This window comes from Ranitomeya imitator, chromosome 2 (genome assembly GCF_032444005.1).
Source record: "Ranitomeya imitator isolate aRanImi1 chromosome 2, aRanImi1.pri, whole genome shotgun sequence".
Lineage (NCBI taxonomy): Eukaryota > Metazoa > Chordata > Amphibia > Anura > Dendrobatidae > Ranitomeya > Ranitomeya imitator.
In genome coordinates this window covers 508,833,774-508,854,213 of record NC_091283.1, presented here as the reverse complement: position 1 = coordinate 508,854,213, position 20,440 = coordinate 508,833,774, and the positions used below count along the sequence as shown (strand labels likewise).

Below are 20,440 nucleotides of genomic sequence, written 5' to 3'. Positions count from 1 at the left end.
GGCACTGGATCACAGGGCAGGTAGGGTCCGGCCGGTTTGGAGGCAAGTCCAGAGTCCCCTTATCCAGATGGAGAATAGAAGCCTTCCTTAGCGCTCTAGTGGTGTAGTCCCTTACTGCTAGAAGCTTCACATAAGGGTCTCACAGATGTTATCTCTTTCTCTCTGTCTAAGACTAAGGAAATCCTGAAAACATGACATGTTGGTGGGACTTGAGGACTGGAGTTGGGGACCCCTGTCTTAGATGACCCGGCTCTGTGGGGTGTCACCATGCCTCCTTGGTGTGGGTGCGGACAGGTAACGTGCAATTAGCTGTCCTGCCGGTCCCCGATGCAAGGTGTGGAGGTCCTCACAACCTCGGCGTCCCAGCCACCGGTGTCCTGCACCTCAGAAGGAGGTAGCCTGCTCGGGGCTGGTCCCCCTCTGGTATCCTCACCTGTGCTTTCTCTCCTGCACGCTCACCGCAATCAATTCTGCTTTCTAAATGTCTCTTTCCAGGAGCTGTAGCACTGTGGCATACACAGCTCCGTAAACCCTCTGTCCTCCTCAGACTGCTGTCTGGAACTCACTACCTTTCCCTACAGACTACCAGTTATATATATACTAGATTGTGGCCCGATTGTAACACATCGGGTATTCTAGAATATGCATGTCCCCGTAGTATATGGACAATGATGATTCCAGAATTTGCGGCAGACTGTGCCCGTCGCTGATTGGTCGAGGCAACCTTTACGACATCATCGTCGCCATGGCAACCATTATGACATCTACGTCGATACTGTGCCCGTCTCTGGATCAGAAACGTGGGATTTCTACGTCCTTTATGACATCATCGTCGCTGTGCCCGTCGCTGATTGGTCGAGGCCGCCAGTATCAGAGACGCGGGATTTCTACGTCGATATTTCTACGTCGATACTGTGCCCGTCGCTGATTGGTCGAGGCCGCCAGGTCTCGACCAATCAGAGACGCGGGATTTCCAGGATATACTAGATTGTGGCCCGATTCTAACGCATCGGGTATTCTAGAATATGCATGTCCCCGTAGTATATGGACAATGATGATTCCAGAATTCGCGGCAGATTGTGCCCGTTGCTGATTGGTCGAGGCAACCTTTATGACATCATCGTCGCCATGGCAACCATTATGACATCTACGTCGATACTGTGCCCGTCGCTGATTGGTCGAGGCCGCCAGGTCTCGACCAATCAGAGACGCGGGATTTCCAGGATATACTAGATTGTGGCCCGATTCTAACGCATCGGGTATTCTAGAATATGCATGTCCCCGTAGTATATGGACAATGATGATTCCAGAATTCGCGGCAGATTGTGCCCGTTGCTGATTGGTCGAGGCAACCTTTATGACATCGTCGCCATGGCAACCATTATGACATCTACGTCGATACTGTGCCCGTCGCTGATTGGTCGAGGCCGCCAGGTCTCGACCAATCAGAGACGCGGGATTTCCAGGATATACTAGATTGTGGCCCGATTCTAACGCATCGGGTATTCTAGAATATGCATGTCCCCGTAGTATATGGACAATGATGATTCCAGAATTCGCGGCAGATTGTGCCCGTTGCTGATTGGTCGAGGCAACCTTTATGACATCATCGTCGCCATGGCAACCATTATGACATCTACGTCGATACTGTGCCCGTCACTGATTGGTCGAGGCCTGGCGGCCTCGACCAATCAGACGCGGGATGTCTACGTCCTTTATGACATCATCGTCGCTGTGCCCGTCGCTGGCGGCCTCGACCAATCAGAGAGGCGGGATTTCCAGGACAGACAGACAGACAGAAAGACGGAAAAACCCTTAGACAATTATATATATAGAAGATAGATGGGGAGTCACCTAGTAAATAGGATCAAAAGCTCCCCCTGGTGGCCTGGAGTGTGAATGTGTTGCATGTTTGTGGTACCTGGTTAGTTAGTATAATCTAACTTCTTTTTCTCATCTTCCAGGGTACATCGGGGGTTTATCTATAGCATTACAGAATGCGGTAGATAAGCCCCTGATGCTGGTGGGCTTAGCTCATCTTCGATTTTGGGGGTGACAGGTTCCCTTTAAGTAAAGAAGTTGAAGTTAAAGTGAAGCTGGACTGTGACTCTTTAATTGCGGAACCGTCTGTAGGGAATACACTCTCGTGCTGGGAGATCGCAGATGACATAGAGAAGCAGCACCGAGGTACTCAGAGAAGAAAACATGATCTTGTGCTGGGAGGGGACCAGGGGGTGATTCAGGGGTTATTGTCGGCCATGACAGCAGCCCTGGCTCCGGCCCCCTACACATTCTCTATTGGGGTGCTGGAAAACCTGAGCACAGCGTTCTGTAGTCCTATAGGGAATGAATGGACCCGGTTATGTGGGCAGCACGGTGGCGCAGTGGATAGCACAGCAGCCTTTCAGTGCTGGAGTCCTGGGTCCAAACCACACTAAGGACGACATCTGCAAAGAGTTTGTATGTTCTCTCTGTGTTTGCGTGGGTTTCCTCTGGGTACTCCGGTTTCTTCCCACATTCCAAAGACATACTGATAGGGAATATAGATTGTGAGCCCCAACGGGGACAGTGATGATTGTGTGTGCAACCTGTAAAGCGCTGCGGAACATGTTAGCGCTATATAAAGATTATTATTATTATGTGCACTTCTCATCCACATAAGGCTACTTTCACACTTCCGTCTTTTTAGATCAGTCACAATGCGTCGTTTTGGGAAAAAAATGCATCCTGCAAATGTGCCCGCAGGATGCGTTTTTTTCCCTTAGACTTGTATTGCCGACGGATCGCGACGTATGGCCACACCTCGCGTCCACTGGATGCGTCAGTATTTGGCGGACCGTCGCAGCGCAAAAATGTTACAGGGAACGTTTTTTCGTACGTCGTGTCCTGCATTTTAAACTGCGCATGCCCAGCCGTAACTCCACCCCCTCCTCCCTGGGAGTTTACTATGGGCAGCAGACACGTGGAAACACTGCGTCCGCTGCCCACGTTGTGCAGAAAATCACACCGGTCCGTCGGTACGTTGCGCCGACGCTTTGTGATGGCCCCGTACCGACGCAAGTGTGAAAGACGCTTTAACGGTATAAGATCCCAGTCAGCTGCTCAGTGCAGATCTGGGGTCAGATCCCTACTGATCTATGAGGTATAGGATAAGCAAGACCTTGTCTTCACCAGACCACCCCTTTAATGCCCTGCAGCCACACTAATAACACATGCAGTGCTTTCTCTGGTGATAGTGCGCCTTTATTTCCAGACACCTGATCTCCCCAGCAGCAGCTGCCATGTCGTCAGTGGACTTTTCCTTTACTTTCACACTATTACTCCACTGTGATTGGAAGTGTAACACGTGACCAGTGTCAGCAAAATCATGAATAAAGTTCTGACGTCCAAAGAAAAAAAAGAAAAAAAAAGAAATCACGCTCCGTCATCGCGAGAAAACCACCATGTGCCGCAAGCAGGAAATGGCATCTCGCGAGATCAGGCCGCACTGCTCGCAAGGCGCAGGATGAGCGATTGCGTTTGGTACGAATTCTCGCGGTGATAGAGAAAGAGGACGGCGAGAACTCGCGAGATTTGGATAGAGGCCGCTACCTGAGGGAAGCTCAGCTGTCGCGAGACTTGGAGGAGAAGGGTTACACCGCTGCCTGTGGAAACGCAAGGCGGCCGTTTCCTTCGGGGGACAACGTATCTGTTCCCGCCGGAATCCCGCGAGATTCGTTCCCATTTACCGGCACTTTGTGACTGGAGGAGACCGTGAGGTGACCGAGTGCTGAGCAGTGAGGGGAGGCCGCACCGTGCTGACAGCCAGGAGCAGACAGGAGGCCTGCACGCCTCTCCTCTGTCAGGGAAGTCAGACAGGAACCTGAGGAGAGGGCTCCGCCTGCAGCCACCCCAATGTGAGGAGCCCCTCATCTTCTGCCACCAGGGGCTGACACTATGGACTAGGGCTCCTGTAGGAGGCGCCACACACCCAGACTTCTCCGCTCTGTACAGACGTGTACGGTCTGCGCCATGGACTATGGGTCTGGACAAGCCCTCTTGACCCAATGAGCGTCTTCAGACTGTGACTTCTAATCTGAGCGTCCGCCAGATCCTGCTCCTCCATCCCGTCCAGGGACAACGAGCACGCCATTATATCCGAGAAATTTGTGGAAAAGTGATAAAGACCTTTTTATATGGAGGGAGGTTAGTCGTCTCGCCCGATATCTCCTACTGACGACACGCCACCTCTATGCCGCACTAGTGCCTGTGAATGCGGGCAGAAGCCACGTGACCAAGGACGGTGCCGTCTTGTAACTTGGCCAAGGAAACTTACTTCATTTTTGTGGGGTTCTCCCCTCCCCACCCCCCTTTTTTTTCGGCAGAGGAATGCCAAACCCAGTGCGGCATGGGAACAAGAAGGATAGCGGAGGGCCTGTGTCTAACATGCTGCAAAGCAGTGGGAGCAGCAACAACAAAGACCGTCAACGGTTAGGCACAAAACACAAGCGGCACAAGGCAAAATATATCCGAGATTCCCCAGTGACGCTTGAGCCTTTGATGCCCACAACGACGCTAAAGCTGGTGGAGTATGATGACATAAGCTCGGATTCCGACACCTTCTCAGATGACGTCTCTTCTAAGACAGAGAAAAGAGACAGTGATGAGCATAGAGGGAGCGAAAAGGCTCATAGATCACGCCACCGCCATCAGCACAAGAAGGTCAAAGAGTTGGCCAAAAGTAAACAATTAGAAAGGGAACGTAAACCTGAGAAAAGCCAGGAGACCACTGTGAGCAAGGTGATGAGCTCTAAAGAAAGGACGTCAGGTGTGACCAAACGGGTGGTTGAGGAACCAGAAGAGCATGGACGCGGCTCGAAGTCCGCGAATAAAGAGGTCAGAATGTCAAAGATGCACAGAGAGAAATCCCGTAGAGAGCGGGAAGTTAAATCGGGACACAAGGAGCGAACTAAAAGCCACCGCAGAAAGGACTCTTCTAAGCGTTACAAAACTTCTGACAGCCCCAAGAGGAAAGGTCGAAGTCCACGTAGAAAATACGGCAGCAGCCCAAAACAGGATGACAGTCATTCTGATGCATCAGGTGGGCAGGACTATGATGGAAGCCCACCTCGTTCCCATGGCTCCAGTAACTACGTTGAATCATACAAGAAAAGCGTAGACAGCCCAAACTACAAAGAGCCCTCTGCTTATCAGACTAACACACGTTCCCCCAGCCCGTACAGCAGGAGGCAGCGTTCGGTCAGCCCTTACAGGAGGAGATCTTCCAGCTATGAAAGAGGAAGTGGATCCTACAGTGGGAGATCTCCAAGTCCATATGGACGCAGGCGGTCCAGCAGCCCTTTTGTGTCCAAGCGCTCAGTCAGCCGGAGTCCTTTACCCAGGTGACCTTCTCTTTCTAGCTTATTCTGATTTTACTTCAATTTTTATTCTATTTCTTGCTCTTTCATTCTGAGAAATTGTCTAAGTGTAGTAACTTATAGAAAAGGAAGGGGGCCTACCAAGAATCCCTTAGAGATCCAATTCAGGGTCTTGCTATGGGCGTGTAAAATTAGGGGAGGGTCTACAGTAAATGTAGAGTAGTCATTGCATTACATGGACGGCCTTTCATTTGGATGGCTGCTGTGTCATGCAACATTTACCCTGAGGTGACTGTTGCAGGGAAATTGGACATTTAGTTAAGTGTGCCATGATTTTCAGCTCATTAAGATAAGATTTGGCTGTTTTTCTTTTCTTTTTACAGCTTCTACTTGCCTGAAAAGAACTTTCATGCTGTACTTGGGGAGTTGAGCCCTGTTTGGACTTTTTCTCTTGATCACACCCTGCCAACTAAAAGCTCTTCTGTCTCCTTCAGACGTCTGTTTTACATACGTGTTCTATCTGTGTTTTTCATGGATACAGCATGTACCAATTACAGCCTATGGGGCTGTTCACATGTTCATATTTTTACACATACCATGTGTCCATACAAAACCCATGGAGACAGCAGTTTTTTTTTTTTCTGAAAGCACAGATGAAAAGTGCCATGTTAAACACACAGCACACAGATGGCAGCATCCTTGTGCCGTCCATGTTTAACATTGTGATATATAGAAGAAAATTTGTTCATTCATTTATCCGTACATGAAAAACACTGACCAAACACTGATGACACTTTTTCTTTCTTTCCATACGTGTAAAACGCTGACGTCTGGATGAGGCCGTAGAAGGCGAGGGAGAGTAGTTAGCAGGTTTGGGTTGTATAGTTGTGTAATGTGCAATGTATGTGTGTAATACATATACATTATACATACAATACGGACACCCGATTAATATCAGTCACCAAATGTCGGTACAAAACAGTGCTTCTTATATATCATATACTGTCCCTCTTGGGGTATGTGCCCACGATCAAGAATAGCAGAGTTTTGGACTCGGCTCAACTGCGCCGCATCAAAAATGCTGCGTTCTAGGTTACAAGCACAGTGGATGGGATTTCTATAAATTTGATGCCCACTGTGCTTCTATTTGACGCTGTGTAAACTCGCCCACAGTGCGGATTTGAGCCGCAGTATGTCAGTTTCCACAGTGAAATGTATTGGATGCCGTAAATCCACATTTTTCAATGAACACATGCGGATTTAACTGCGTGATTGAACGCAACGAAAATCTGTTTTTCCAAAGCACTGCTATTTCCTGATCGTGGGCACTTACCCTTGCGATATGTGCACACGCAGTTTTTGGGGCATGTCCACTTGGAAAATGCCTAAAAAAAATTCTGCAAAAACTCGAGACTCTTCCTATTAATTTCTATTTTAAACTACATTGCTGTTTGTACATATTTAGTCTTAAGCATTTTTTTCTTCTTTACGTTTTTAAAAACATCAGGGGGCAGAAAATGACTATCACATCTTTGAAGTAGCTGCTGATGAAATTAGTTCCTAAAATATGTGATGTCCAATCAAAAAGCTGTAAAAAACCACATGGGGTACTTTCACGTTGCACTTTTCTCCACGTTTATGGGTCCTGTCGGGGCTTGCATCCGAACCCCCCGCAAAGTGGGCAATGGACTATTATTGTGCCAGGAAAGCGAACGTCCACTCTGGCCTGCATCTTTTTTGGGTGTATACGCCTACTGAAGGCGGACACTTGGACGTAGCCGACTGCATCTGGTTCCTGTCTCCAGTAGGCGTATGTGCCCAAAAATGATGCACTGCAGAGTGCATGTTCGCTCTGCCTGCACCATTATAGTCTATGGCCCCCAACGCCGCATACGTTCAAATCCTGTTTTGTGGCGGGGGGGGGATGCAGGCCCCGACAGGTCCTGTGAACATGGAAAAAAGCACCATGTGAAAGCACCCTTAAGGAAAAAAAACTCCCAAAATGCTTCAGGGGAAAAAGCTTTTTTTAAAAAAATCTTCAAATATTTGTCAAAAAAAGTTCAAGAAAGAAAAAGAACACCCAAAAATCCCCAAAGAAGAATCATTTCCTAAAGTGATTTTCACTAAAAAAAACAACGTGCCTTGGAGGAAAAAAAACTGCGCTTAGAGCGTGTTTATTTTAGTGCCAAAAAATATGAATGATGACCAAGAAAAGCTGTACTGCCTTTAACTGATTGAACATGATTTAATTTATGACACTTAATATCCAGCTTCTACATGAAATGGTACAGAGCCATAAATGAGCCATTGAAAAAAAAGTTTTCAGCTACTTGAACGTCACAGCTCGCAGCCCCAAAGATTGTGGGGGTGGGACTGAGCAACAAAAACATATGAAGGAGCAGATAGTCAGTTTTGTAGGACAGGCCATCAATGTTAAGTCTGTGGAGATGTGCCTCTTCCTCCAGTAAGCTTCAAGCTGTCTGCACTCTCAAGCACTGTACTTTTAATGCCATAGGGGTATATGGGACAATGGTGCGTGGCTGGATATGGCAAAGGAATGTCCGACTTGGCCTGTGAGTCTGTGCCAGTGCTGCAGCCTCTTCACTGCTTACATAAACGACTGGCCCCTGCAGTTTGGTGTTCATTACAACCAATCACAGTGTAGATTACATTCTTGGAAACATGAAAGCAGAGCACAGATTGGTTGTTATTGGACAGTTTTGAGCTAAAATGTATCCAAATAAATTGGATACATAATACCAAAAAAGACACTTTATTTCTGTAGAAGGGAAGTGCCCCAAAATGTATATCTTTATATTGAGATGTGTTCAATACCCCTTCAAGATGCAGCCATTTTTCATTTTTCCGTGTTTGTTTTTCGCTCCCCTCCTTCCCAGAGCCATAACTTTTTTTTTATTTTTCCGTCAATATGGCAATGTGAGGGCTTATTTTTTGCTGGATGAGTTGTACTTTTGAACGACACCATTGGTTTTACCAAGTGCAATCCCACCTTTGGTTTTACCATGTCTTGTACTAGAAAACGGGAAACAAATTCCAAGTGTGGTGAAATTGCAAAAAAGTGCAATCTCACACTTGTTTTTTTGTTTTGGCTATTTTGCTAGGTTCACTAAATGCTAAAAATGACCTGCCATTGTGATTCTCCACGTCATTACAAATTCATAGACACCAAACATGTCTAGGTTGTTTTTTTTATCTAAGTGGTGAAAAAAAAATTCCAAACTTTGCTAAAAAAAAAAAAAAAATTGCACCATTTTCCAATACCCGTAGCGTCTCCATTTTTCGTGATCTGGGGTCGGGAGAGGGCTTATTTTTTGCGTGCCGAGCTGACGTTTTTAATGATACCATTTTGGTATAGATACATTCTTTTGATCGCCCGTTATTGCATTTTAATGCAATGTCGTGGCGACCAAAAAAGTAATTCTGGCGTTTTGAATTTTTTTTCTCTCGCAACGCCATTTAGCGATCAGGTTAATTTTTTTTTTAATTGATAGATCGGGCGATTCTGAACGCGGCGATAACAAATGTGTAAGTTTTTTTATTTTTTTATTTTATATTATTTTGAATGGGGCGAAAGGGGGGTGATTTAAACTTTTATATATACCGGTATATATTTTTTTTCTTCTTTCATGTTTTATAAAACATTTTTTTTTTTAAACTTTTGCCATGCTTCAAAAGCTGGCACAACTGGATCGGCTCAGCTACATAGGAGCGATCATCAGATCGCTCCTATGCAGCTGAATTACAGGCTTGCTATGAGTGCCGACCACAGGGTGGCGCTCACAGCAAGCCGGCATCAACAACCATAGAGGTCTCAAGGAGACCTCAGGTTGTCATGCCGATGCATGACGGTAGTTAAATGCCACTGTCATCGTTTGACAGCGGCATTTAACTAGTTAATAGCGGTAGGTGGATCACGGTTCCACCTGCCACTATTACATGCACATGTCAGCTGTACAAAATAGTTGAAATGTCGCGACTTTGATGTGGGCTCAGCGCCGGAGCCCACATCAATGGGGGAAACACGACATGCGACGTACTAGTACGGTGCATGTTGTGAAGGGGTTAATGCATGTTTTGTGTATATACACCCCCACATGGAGGAGCGAAACCCCTCCTCCAGGCTGCTGTATTGCAAAGTAGGTCTGCCTTTGAGCTGGTAAGACAGGTTATTGAGGGGATGTACCTTTGCCAGTGGACAATAGACTTCTGACCTCATTCCACACACCTGGGGCTAGACACACCTCTTTTAGCTGGTCACATAAAAGGGACAAGAGCATGTGGTTCTTCTGTTTTGCCTCTCTTGCTTGCTGGGAAGATCATGGACGTACATGGTGGTTAAGTATACTCTGTATCCCCTTTTCTTATGAGGCCCTTTACTCCTCATTAGGGATAGTAAGCTATAGATGGGAGGTCTGATATTGAATGTGTGACTTGGGCGATTTAGGCTATTTGGGCAGTTAATTGTGGGTTTTTACTGTGTCATATCTTAATTGTGGGTTACTACTGTATACTGTAGTGATATTACTATATTAGAGTTGTGTGTGTGTATATATCTACTATATAATTGTCTAAGGGTCACTTCCGTCTGTCTGTCCTTCTGTAACGGTTATTCGTTCGCTGATTGGTCTCGGCAGCTGCCTGTCATGGCTGCCGCGACCAATCAGCGACGCGCACAGTCCGGAAGAAAATGGTCGCTCCTTACTCCCCGCACTCACTGCCCGGCGCCCGCATACACCCCTCCAGTCTGCCCTCACACAGGGTTAATGGCAGCGGTAACGGACCGCGTTATGCCGCGGTGTAATGCAGTCCGTTACCGCTGTTATTAACCCTGTGTGACCAAGTTTTTTACTATTGACGCAGCCTATGCAGCGCCAATAGTAAAAACATTGAATGTTAAAAATAAAAAAAATAAAAAATGATTATATACTCACCTACGCCGCCTTTCCCGCTCCTCGCGATCCAACCGGCACGTTCCGATCGCACGGATGGTCTGGGAGAAGGACTTGCCATGACGTCACGGTCATGTGACTACGACGTCATCACAAGTCCTGTGCGCCTGCGCGAAAAGGACCTGCCGTGACGTCACGGTCATGTGACCGCGACGTCACGGCAGGTCCTGCACGACAAGGACCTGCCATGACGTCACTGTCGTGTGACCGTGACATCAGCACACCCTGGGACCGGAAGATGCCGCCTGCACCCCACACAGGTGACAGTGCTACAACGCGCCTGCGGAAGGTGAGTGTTTATTTTTTAACCTGTGTCATACGTGGCTGTGCAATATGCTACGTGGCGCTGGGCAATATACTACGTGGCTGGGCAATATACTACGTGGCTGGGCAATATACTACGTGGACATACATATTCTAGAATACCCGATGCGTTAGAATATATATATATATATATTTATATATTTTATTTTCGCCAGCTTGGGTATAAATATATATGTATGTAGTAGGCTTCAGACTTGTGTGTGTTTGTGTGTAATAAATATCCTTTAGGCTGTGTGCACACGTTTCGGATTTTTCGTGTTTTTTTTTTTTTGCGTTTTTTTTTCGCTAAAAAAAGGCATCCATTAAGCATCCTATTAATAGAATGCAATCTGCAATTTTTGTGCACATGTTGCGTTTTTTTCCGCAATAAAAAACGCAGCATGTTCATTAATTTTTTCCGATTTTTTTTTTTTTTTTTTTTTTTTTTTTTTTTCGCGGGTTTTCTGCTCTTTTAATGCATTGGGAAGCTCCGGAAAAAAACATAAAAAACAAAAGCGAGAAAAACGCGAAAAAAACGCATGCGGATTTCTTGCAGAAAATGTCCGGTTTTGTTCAGGAAATTTCTGCAAAGAATCCTGACGTGTGAACATAGCCTTATTGTTACACTCTTTTGTCTCAGTTAGTATATAGTACTAGATGGTGGCCCGATTCTAACGCATCGGGTATTCTAGAATATGCATGCCCACGTAGTGTATTGCCCAGCCCACGTAGTGTATTGCCCAGCCCCACGAAGTATATTGCACAGAGCCACGAAGTATATTGCACAGAGCCACGTAGTATGCACCATATCCCTGTTAAAAAAAAGAATTAAAATAAGAAATAGTTACATACTCACCATCCGGAGCCTCCGTATCGAAGCGGCCGGTTACCGATGCTCCTCGCGCACTCCGGTCTGAAGAGTGCATTGCGGTGTCGCGAGATGATGACGTAGCGGTCTCGCGAGACCGCACGTCATCATCTCGCAAGACCGCAATGCATGGAGCGGTCACCGGGGCGTCGCGAGGAGCATCGGTAACCGTTTGCTTCGATCCGGGGGCTCCGGATGGTGAGTATGTAACTATTTTTTATTTTTAACATTAGATCTTTTTACTATTCATGCTGCATAGGCAGCATGAGTAGTAAAAAGTTGGTCACACGGTTAATAGCAGCGTTAAACGAGTGCGTTACACCGCGGTCAATGCTGCCATTAACCCTGTGTGAGCGCTGACCGGAGGGGAGTATGCGGACGCCGGGCACAGACTGCGGGGAGTAAGGAGCGGCCATTTTCTTCCGTACTGTGCCTGTCGCTGATTGGTCATGGCAAATCAGCGACTTGGATTTCCATGACAGACAGAGGCCGCGACCAATGAATATCCGTGACAGACAGACAGACGGAAGTGACCCTTAGACAATTATATAGTAGATAAGTTAAAGATAACGTTGAGGCATATTTAGTGGATATTAAGTCAAGTTCGGTGTTATCGGACCTCAATAGAGGTGTAAGGAGAGTTCCTCCTTTGATAACTATAAGTTTTAGTGATTTTTGTGGAGGAAGTCCCTTCCTTTTACGCTGTCTGTCTTTGAAATTGTAGGCATTTGGAGGTACAGTACAACCTGTGTGTACTGGGCCTTGTGTATAAGCACAGCGGGATTTTCCTATCCCCATTCAGGATGTAGGGCAGATATGTGCTGAAGGAAAGGAGTTCTTACCATATATTCATTTTAAAGTAATATGCACTTACAATTTCATTTTTCACCAGATAATTCTTCTCCTCTCTCTGCTCTATGTAGAAACAGGAAGTATCTTGCCCCCCCCCCCCCTTCAAATCCTGACCTAGCTGCTCTCCCCCCCATCTCCCCCCCCCTTCCTCCCAGCCAGGGACTTTTGCAGTGACTTATGACTCGTGCAGGGAAAAGTGACCTCCTGTTTCTACATAGAGGTTGGAAGGATTTGGCTAGTCAGTTTTTAAGCATGTGATGTCACTGACCTAATGGAAAAGAGAAGAATTAGCTGGGTAGAAAGACAAAATGACCAATTGTAAGTACACATTGCTATATAGTATGATGACTGCAATGTATTGAGGATAACATTTGTTGGGAGTGCTTCTTTAACTTGTTGCTTTGCTTGCAGTGCAGTTCTGTACTTTTCCTTTGCTAGACTTGTCAGTATATCTACTACTATTACTGCATAGATTCTGCATAACTGTTTTGATAACCTTATAGTTGAAAGGATGTTGGAAACAAAATAAGTGCAGAATGTGACTTAGAAACAATACCTAGATCATTTTCGACTGTGTGTCCATCTAGTGACCGGCCTTACCCTGTTTGACATTAAATACATAGTGATTTCATATTGTGGCTTGCTGCAGTTTTCACAAGATTGTTTAAAATCTGACAACTGATGTGCAACTAACCCCTTTGTGTTTTTTACTTAGTACTGATAGTTTTTTTTTTTTTTATTACAGAAAGTCTGTCAAATCCCGAAGCAGGAGTCCCATATACTCAAGGAAGTCGTCGTCTTCCCGGAAAAATAAGAAGTCTCAGTCCCGAAGTCGCCATTCCAGTATTTCACCTGCTCGGCTGCCACTAAACTCCAGTCTAGGTGCAGAGCTTAGCCGTAAGAAAAAGGAGCGAGCGTTAGCTGCCGCAGCAGCAGGTAGAGATTCCAAGGGCAGTCCGTTAATAAAAAGAGAGACTGGTGATGGGAAAGGACTGTCCATGATGGATGCCAAAAAGATAACCAAAATTCTTAAAATGGACAAATCTGTTTCTGATACAGAACTTTCAGTTACAGCAAATGTGGACAAGACGATATCTGTTTCCATCAAAACAGAGGAAATTGAAAAGAAACCTTTGATATCAACTAAGGATCCCAAAACTCAAGTAGTAAAGGAAATTAAATGTACCCCCATCAAAGAAGAGGTATTAGCGCCAAAAGAGGCAGTGACGGACAAAGAGAAAGAAAAGGATATTCCTCCCCCTTTGCCTCCTTTGAAGTCTCCCCAGCCTCCTTTACCCACATGTTCACCGCCTCCTCCACTACCGCCTCTTCCTCCTTCACCTGCTGTTGCTCAGCAGCCTCCTCCACCTTTACCTCCTCCACCCTCATTGACATTCGTACCCCTTCCTGCCATTGTGGCACCTTCAGTGACTCCCACCAGTCATACCCGGGCATCAACTGCATCCGTTCAGTCAAATTCCCAGCCTCCATCAGTGTCCACTACTAAGCCACAGCCACAAGTTAACTTCATTATCCCACACTTGAAAACCTCTACACTTCCTTTATTGCCGCTCCCGCCTTTATTACTAGGAGAAGATGACATGGAAAGGTGAGTCTTCAGATATGTACAGTTACAAAATGTCTCCTTGTTTTGTCGATCTAGATCTTCTATGACTGTTACCATTAATACTGTTTACAGGAGAAAAATAAATCCTTGTCTCAGAGGTGGCGAGTAACTTGGGCAACAAGCAGTAAATTATAGATATTATTATATTTTCATAAGTTAAAATGGCAAGTTCCTTTTTTTTTTTCCTCTCTAGCATCTTGCAATTTTACCTGTTTAACGAGATGAAACACCAAAAGAAGAAGAAATACAAGCTGTATAAAATCGTGATAAATTTTATTTCTCTCTTCATTGGGGGACACAGGAAACCATGGGTGTATGCTGCTGACGTTAGGAGGTTGGCACTATCCAAAAAAAGTTAGCTCGTCCCCAGCAGTATATACCCACCAACTGACAGAAAGCTAATCAGATTTAGCTTAGTGTCAGTAGGAGGTGGACACATGGCTGCCCTCAGCCCCGTTTCTACCTTAGGTTTTTTGTTGTGTTTTATTAATGCTTTCTATTATGCAGATTCAGCTTGTGATTCTGGGCGATCGAGTGTAATTGGCATTAGACCGGGAGCACAGTGTGGGATTGTGTCACTACTGTACCCTCTCATGTCTACCATGCGTAACCCTATGCCTCCTAACACATCAAGAGTGTTTGCGGGCATCCGCAAGAGACGATGCGGACTGGTCCTCTCCACTACCCACTACAAAATAATTGTTTCAGGTGGAAAAAAGTGAAAAAACTTTATTTTGCCCCACTCATCCTGGGCAACGTTTTGGCTCCTCCTGAGCCTTTGTCAAGGCTTTAAAGGAACCTTCCGACAGATACATTGAATTGTTGGCCAAGTCTGCCTTTGAGGCCACGGGCGCTTTCCTCTGCCTTTTCTTCACGGCTACCTGGGTAGTTAAGACTGTTTCTGCCTGGGCGAGACATCTCCGCCAGGGTATCAACACTGGTGCCCCTACAGACGAGCTGTCAGATCTTGCGGACCAAATCGGCCACGTGGGAAAATACCTCTTGTCCGTGTCCCTCGATGCAGCCTCCTGTTCAGCTCTAGCAGCTGGCAACATTATCACCATCCACAAGTCCTGTGGCTGGTAGCTTGGAACGCGGACTCCGCTTCAAAGAAGTCCCTACAAGTCTTCCCTTCCATTGTTCTTGTCTCTTCAGAGAAGAGTTGGATACAATAATCTCCAATGCCACGGGAGGAAAGAGTACGTCTCTACCCCAACAGAGAGTCAAACGTGCGCCCCGCCGCACAGTTCCTTTTCGTTCCTTTTGGAGGTTCCCAACTCAGAGTAACCCCTGACAGGACAAGTCCCCAGGGCATCAACAGAGGAGAAGGCCCTCCTTTAAACCAACCCCGACCTGGTGTTCAAGGTCTCTCAGGGTGGGCAGTCGTTTCCTTTATTTTCGGGATGAGTGACTATCCGTAGCCGACGACTCCTGGGTCCGAGACGTTATCTCATACGGTTGCAAGATAGTTTTCTACTCTAACTTGATTTAGTTTTTTCGAGTCCTGTCCACCAAAGAACGTCTCTCATTCCAGGGTTTTTCAAAGCCGTCGACTCCCTCATCAAGGTTCGCGTTATTGTCTCCATTCTCACACGAGAGCGTTTCTCAGAATTTTTAATTAAAGGGAACCTGTCACCCCCAAAATCGAAGGTGAGCTAAGCCCACCAGCATCAGGGGCTTATCAACAGCATTCTCTGTAATGCTGTAGATAAGCCCCCGATGTATCCTGAAAGATAAGAAAAAGAGGTTAGATTATACTTACCCAGGGGCGGTCCTGGTCCTGTTCTGGTCCGATGGGCGTCGCGATCCGGTCTGTGGCCTCCCATCTTACGATGACGTCATCTTCTTGTCTTCACGCTCCGGCGCAGGCGTACTTTGTCTGCCCTATTAAGTACTGCAGTGCGCAGGCGCCGGGAAAGGTAAGAGACCTGGCGCCCTCAACAGGGCAGACAAGGTACGCCTGCTCCGGAGCGTGAAGACAAGAAGAGGACGTCATCGTAAGATGGGAGGCCCCGGACCGCGACGCCCATCGAACCGGGACCACCCCTGGGTGAGTATAATCTAATTTCTTTTTCTCATCTTTCAGGATACATTGGGGGCTTATCTACAGCATTACAGAATGCTGTAGATAAGCCCCTGATGCTGGTGGGCTTACCTCGCCTTCGATTTTGGGGGTGATAGGTTCCCTTTAAACCTATTTGTGGTGCCAAAAAAGGACATTTCAGTTTATCCCATCCTGGACCTCAAATTAATAAACAAATATGTGCGACTGCTTCACTTCAAGATGGTCTCTTTGATCCGTAATAGCCTCCATGGAGCCAGAGGAATTTCTCTGCTCGGTCGACATTCAAGATGCCTACTTGCACATTCCTATCTCTGCCCCGCACCAGAGAGTCCTTCGTTTCGCCATTCAGGGACTTTAAATTAACAGCGCTGCCGTTTGGCTTAGCCACCGCCCCAGAGTTTGTACGAAAATAATGGCTATGTCCATTCTACGCAGCAGGAGCATCCTCGTCGTTCCTTATCTAGACGACATCCTCATCAAGGCCGCAACCCCCTCGGCGTGCCAGGAGAGTCTACGGATCACCCTGGACACTCTTTCTCGTCTGAGCTGGATTGTCAACACTGCAAAGTCGTCGCTTATTCTGGTCCAACGTCTTGTTTTCCTGGGAATGCTTTTCAACACTGCCCAAGCAAAGATTTTCCTACCCAAGGAAAAGTCTCTAGCATTTATGCGCGGGTTTTGGTCTCTCAGAGGTTCTCTCACTTCCGGCCGATTCTGCATGAGCGTACTAGGCAAGATGGTTGCTTCAATGGAAGCAGTACCGTTTGCTCAGTTCCACACGCATCTTCTCTAACTCTTCCTTCTAGCTAGATGGGACAAGTCAATCCGTTCCCTGGATTTATTTCTCAGTTCCTTCGCAGATAAAAGCAGTCCCTGAAATGGTTGGAGTGTTCCCAGTCGGTCCATCTCGGGAGGTCTTTCCTGCCTATTTGTTGGAATATAGTAACAACGGACGCCAGTCTTCTCGGCTGGGGAGCAGTTTTCCAAGATTTGACGGTCCAGGGTAGATGGTCAGCGCAGGAATCATCCCTTCCGATCAACATTCTGGAACTCCGAGCAATATTTCTCGCCCTGCTTCACTGGCAGGAATTTCTTCACGGATGTCCGAATCAAGTCAAGTCCGACAATGCCACGGCGGTGGCATATGACAACGATCAAGCGGGAACTCAAAGGTTGGGCAGTGATGGCAGAGGTCGCTTGGATCCTGTCTTGGGCCAAGTAGAATGTCCCAGCAATTTCCACGGTACACATTCCAGGAGTCGAAAATTGGGCAGCAGACTTTCTCAGCCGAGAAGGTCTCGCCGCAGGCAAACTGTCACTGAATCAGTCACTTTCACAGGATCTGCCTCAGCTGGGGGACTCCAGACGTCGACCTCATGGTGTCCAGACTCAACCACAAGGTTCCTTGACCCGCTAGCAATCAGATTCAATGCACTAGCGATGCCCTGGACACAGTTTTCCCTTCCATACTTATTTCTACCTCTAATGCTGATCCCCAGGGTAATCAAAAAGATAAAAGTTGAGGGAATACCCATCATACTCATTGCTCTGGATTGGCCACGAAGGCCCTGGTACGCAGAGTTGGTCAACCTTTTAGTGGACACCTTTTGTCGCAGGGGCCACTCTTCCACCAGAGTTCTCAGTCGCTCAGTTTAATGGCATGGCTGTTGAAGCCGCAATCTTGAAGTCGGCTGGATTCTCTGATCAGGTCGTCCAGACCCTGATTAAAGCAAGGAAGCCTTCATCCTCTCTCATCTACCACTGTACATGGAAAGCATTTTTCGCTGGTGTGAGATTCATCAGATCGCACCAATGGTTTTTACCTTCCATCCATTTTGTCTTTTCTGCAGTCGGGTCTGGAGTCCGGACTGTCCCTTAGTTCTATTAACCCTTTAAGCACCGAGGGTGGTTTGCACGTTAATGGCCGGGCCAATTTTTACAATTCTGACAACTGTCCCTTTGAGGTTATAACTCTGGAACGCTTCAACGGATCTTGGCGATTCTGACATTGTTTTCTCGTGATATATTGTACTTCATGATAGTTGTAAAATTTCTTCGATATAACGTGCGTTTATTTGTGAAAAAAAACAAATTTGGCGAAAATTTTGCAATTTTCCAACTTTGAATTTTTATGCCCTTAAATCAGAGATATGTCACACAAAATACTTAATAAGTAACATTTCCCACATGTCTACTTTACATCAGCACAATTTTAGAACAAATCTTTTTTTTTTTTGTTAGGGAGTTATAAGGGTTAAAAGTTGACCAGCAATTTCTCATTTTTACAACACCAATATTTTTTAGGGACTACATGACATTTGAAGTCATTTTCAGGGGTCTATATGATAGAAAATACCCAAGTGTGACACCATTCTAAAAACTGCACCCTTCAAGGTGCTCAAAACCACATTCAAGAAGTTTATTAACCCTTCAGGTGTTTTACAGGAATTTTTGGAATGTTTAAATAAAAATGAACATTTAACTTTTTTTCATAAACAATTTACTTCAGCTCCAATTTGTTTTATTTTACCAAGGGTAAGAGAAGAAATTGAACCCCAAAAGTTGTTGTGTAATTTGTCCTGAGTACGCTGATACCCGATATGTGGGGGTAAACGACTGTTTGGGCGCATGGCAGAGCTCGGAAGGGAAGGAGCGCCGTTTTACTTTTCAATACAAAATTGACTGGAATTGAGATGGGACACCATGTCGCGTTTGGAGAGCCCCTGACGTACCTAAACATTAAAACCCCCCACAAGTGACACCATTTTGGAAAGTAGACCCCCTAAGGAACTTATCTATATGTGTTTTGAGAGCTTTGAACCTCCAAGTGTTTCACTACAGTTTATAACACAGAGCCGTGAAAATAAAAAAAAATTTTTTTCCACAAAAATATTTTAGCCCCCAGTTTTGTATTTTAACAAGGGTAACAGGATAAATTGGACCCCAATAGTTGTTGTACAATTTGTCCTGAGTACGATGATACTCCATATTTTGGGGTAAACCACTGTTTGGGTGCATGGCAGAGCTCGGAAGGGAAGGAGCGCCATTTGGAATGCAGACTTAGATGGATTGGTCTGCAGGTGTCATGTTGCATTTGCAGAGCCCCTGATGTACCCAAACAGTAGAAACCCCCCACAAGTGACCCTATATTGGAAACTAGACCTCCCAAGGAACTTATCTAGATGTGTTGTGAGAACTTTGAACCCCCAAGTGTTTCACAACAGTTTACAACACAGAGCCGTGAAAATAAAAAATCTTTTTCTTCCCACAAAAATGATTTTTAGCCCCCCCCCCCAAATTGTTATTTTCCCAAGGGTAACAAGATAATCTTTATTTTATTTTTTTATATAGCGCTAACATATTCCGCAGCGCTTTACACACATTATCATTGCTGTCCCCATTGGGGCTCACAATCTAAATTCCCTTTCAGTATGTCTTTGGAATGTGGGAGGAAACCGGAGTGCCCGGAGGAAACCCACGCAAACACGGAGAGAACATACAAACTCTTTGCAGATGTTGTCCTTAGTGGGGCTTGAACCCAGGACTCCAGCGCTGCAAGGCTGCTGTGCTAACCACTGCGCCACCGTGCTGCCCTACACAAGAGAACTTGGACCCCAAAAGTTGTTGTCCAATGTGTCCTGAGTATGCTGATACCCCATATTTGGGGGTAAACCCCTGTTTGGGCGCACGGGAGAGCTCGGAAGGGAAGGAGCACGGTTTTACTTTTTCAACGCAGAATTGGCTGGAATTGAGATCAGACGCCATGCCGCATTTGGAGAGCCCCTGATATGCCTAAACCGTGGAAACCCCCAATTCTAACTGAAATCCTAATCCAAACATACCCCTAACCCTAATCCCAACAGTAACGCTAACCACACCCCTAACCCTGACACACCCCTAACTCTAATCCAAACCCTAATCCCAAACGTAAATGTAATCCAACCCCTAACCCTAACTTTAGCCCTAACGGGAAAATGGAAATACATTTTTTTTTAAATTTTATTATTTTTCCCTAACTAAGGAGGTGATGAAGGGGGGTTTGATTTACTTTTATAGCGTTTTTTATACCGGATTTTTATGATTGGCAGCTGTCACACACTAAAAGACGCTTTTTATAGCAAAAAAGTTTTTGCGTCTCCACATTTTGAGACCTATAATTTTTCCATATTTTGGTCCAGAGTCATGTGAGGTCTTGTTTTTTGCGGGACGAGTTGACATTTTTATTTGACCGTTTTTGATCGCTTTTTATTCCGATTTTTGTGAGGCAGAATGACCAAAAACCAGCTATTCATGAATTTCTTTTGGGGGAGGCGTTTATACCGTTCCGCATTTGGTAAAATTGATAAAAGCAGTTTTATTCTTCGGGTCAGTACGTTTACAGCGATACCTCATTTGTAT

The 20,440-nt window shown here is 45.9% G+C and overlaps 1 protein-coding gene across 1 annotated transcript in view; it reads left to right on the top strand.

The window, feature by feature from the left end:
* The first annotated feature begins 3,599 nt into the window (after positions 1 to 3,599).
* Positions 3,600 to 20,440, top strand: part of CDK12 (cyclin dependent kinase 12) — a 94,073-nt gene continuing 77,232 nt past the window's right edge. Inside the window, exons 1-2 of the mRNA XM_069751667.1 lie at positions 3,600 to 5,381; positions 13,096 to 13,959. Of these exons, the coding sequence (XP_069607768.1) occupies positions 4,369 to 5,381; positions 13,096 to 13,959 (1,877 nt within the window). The 5' untranslated portion in view covers positions 3,600 to 4,368. The remainder of the gene's footprint in view (positions 5,382 to 13,095; positions 13,960 to 20,440) is intronic.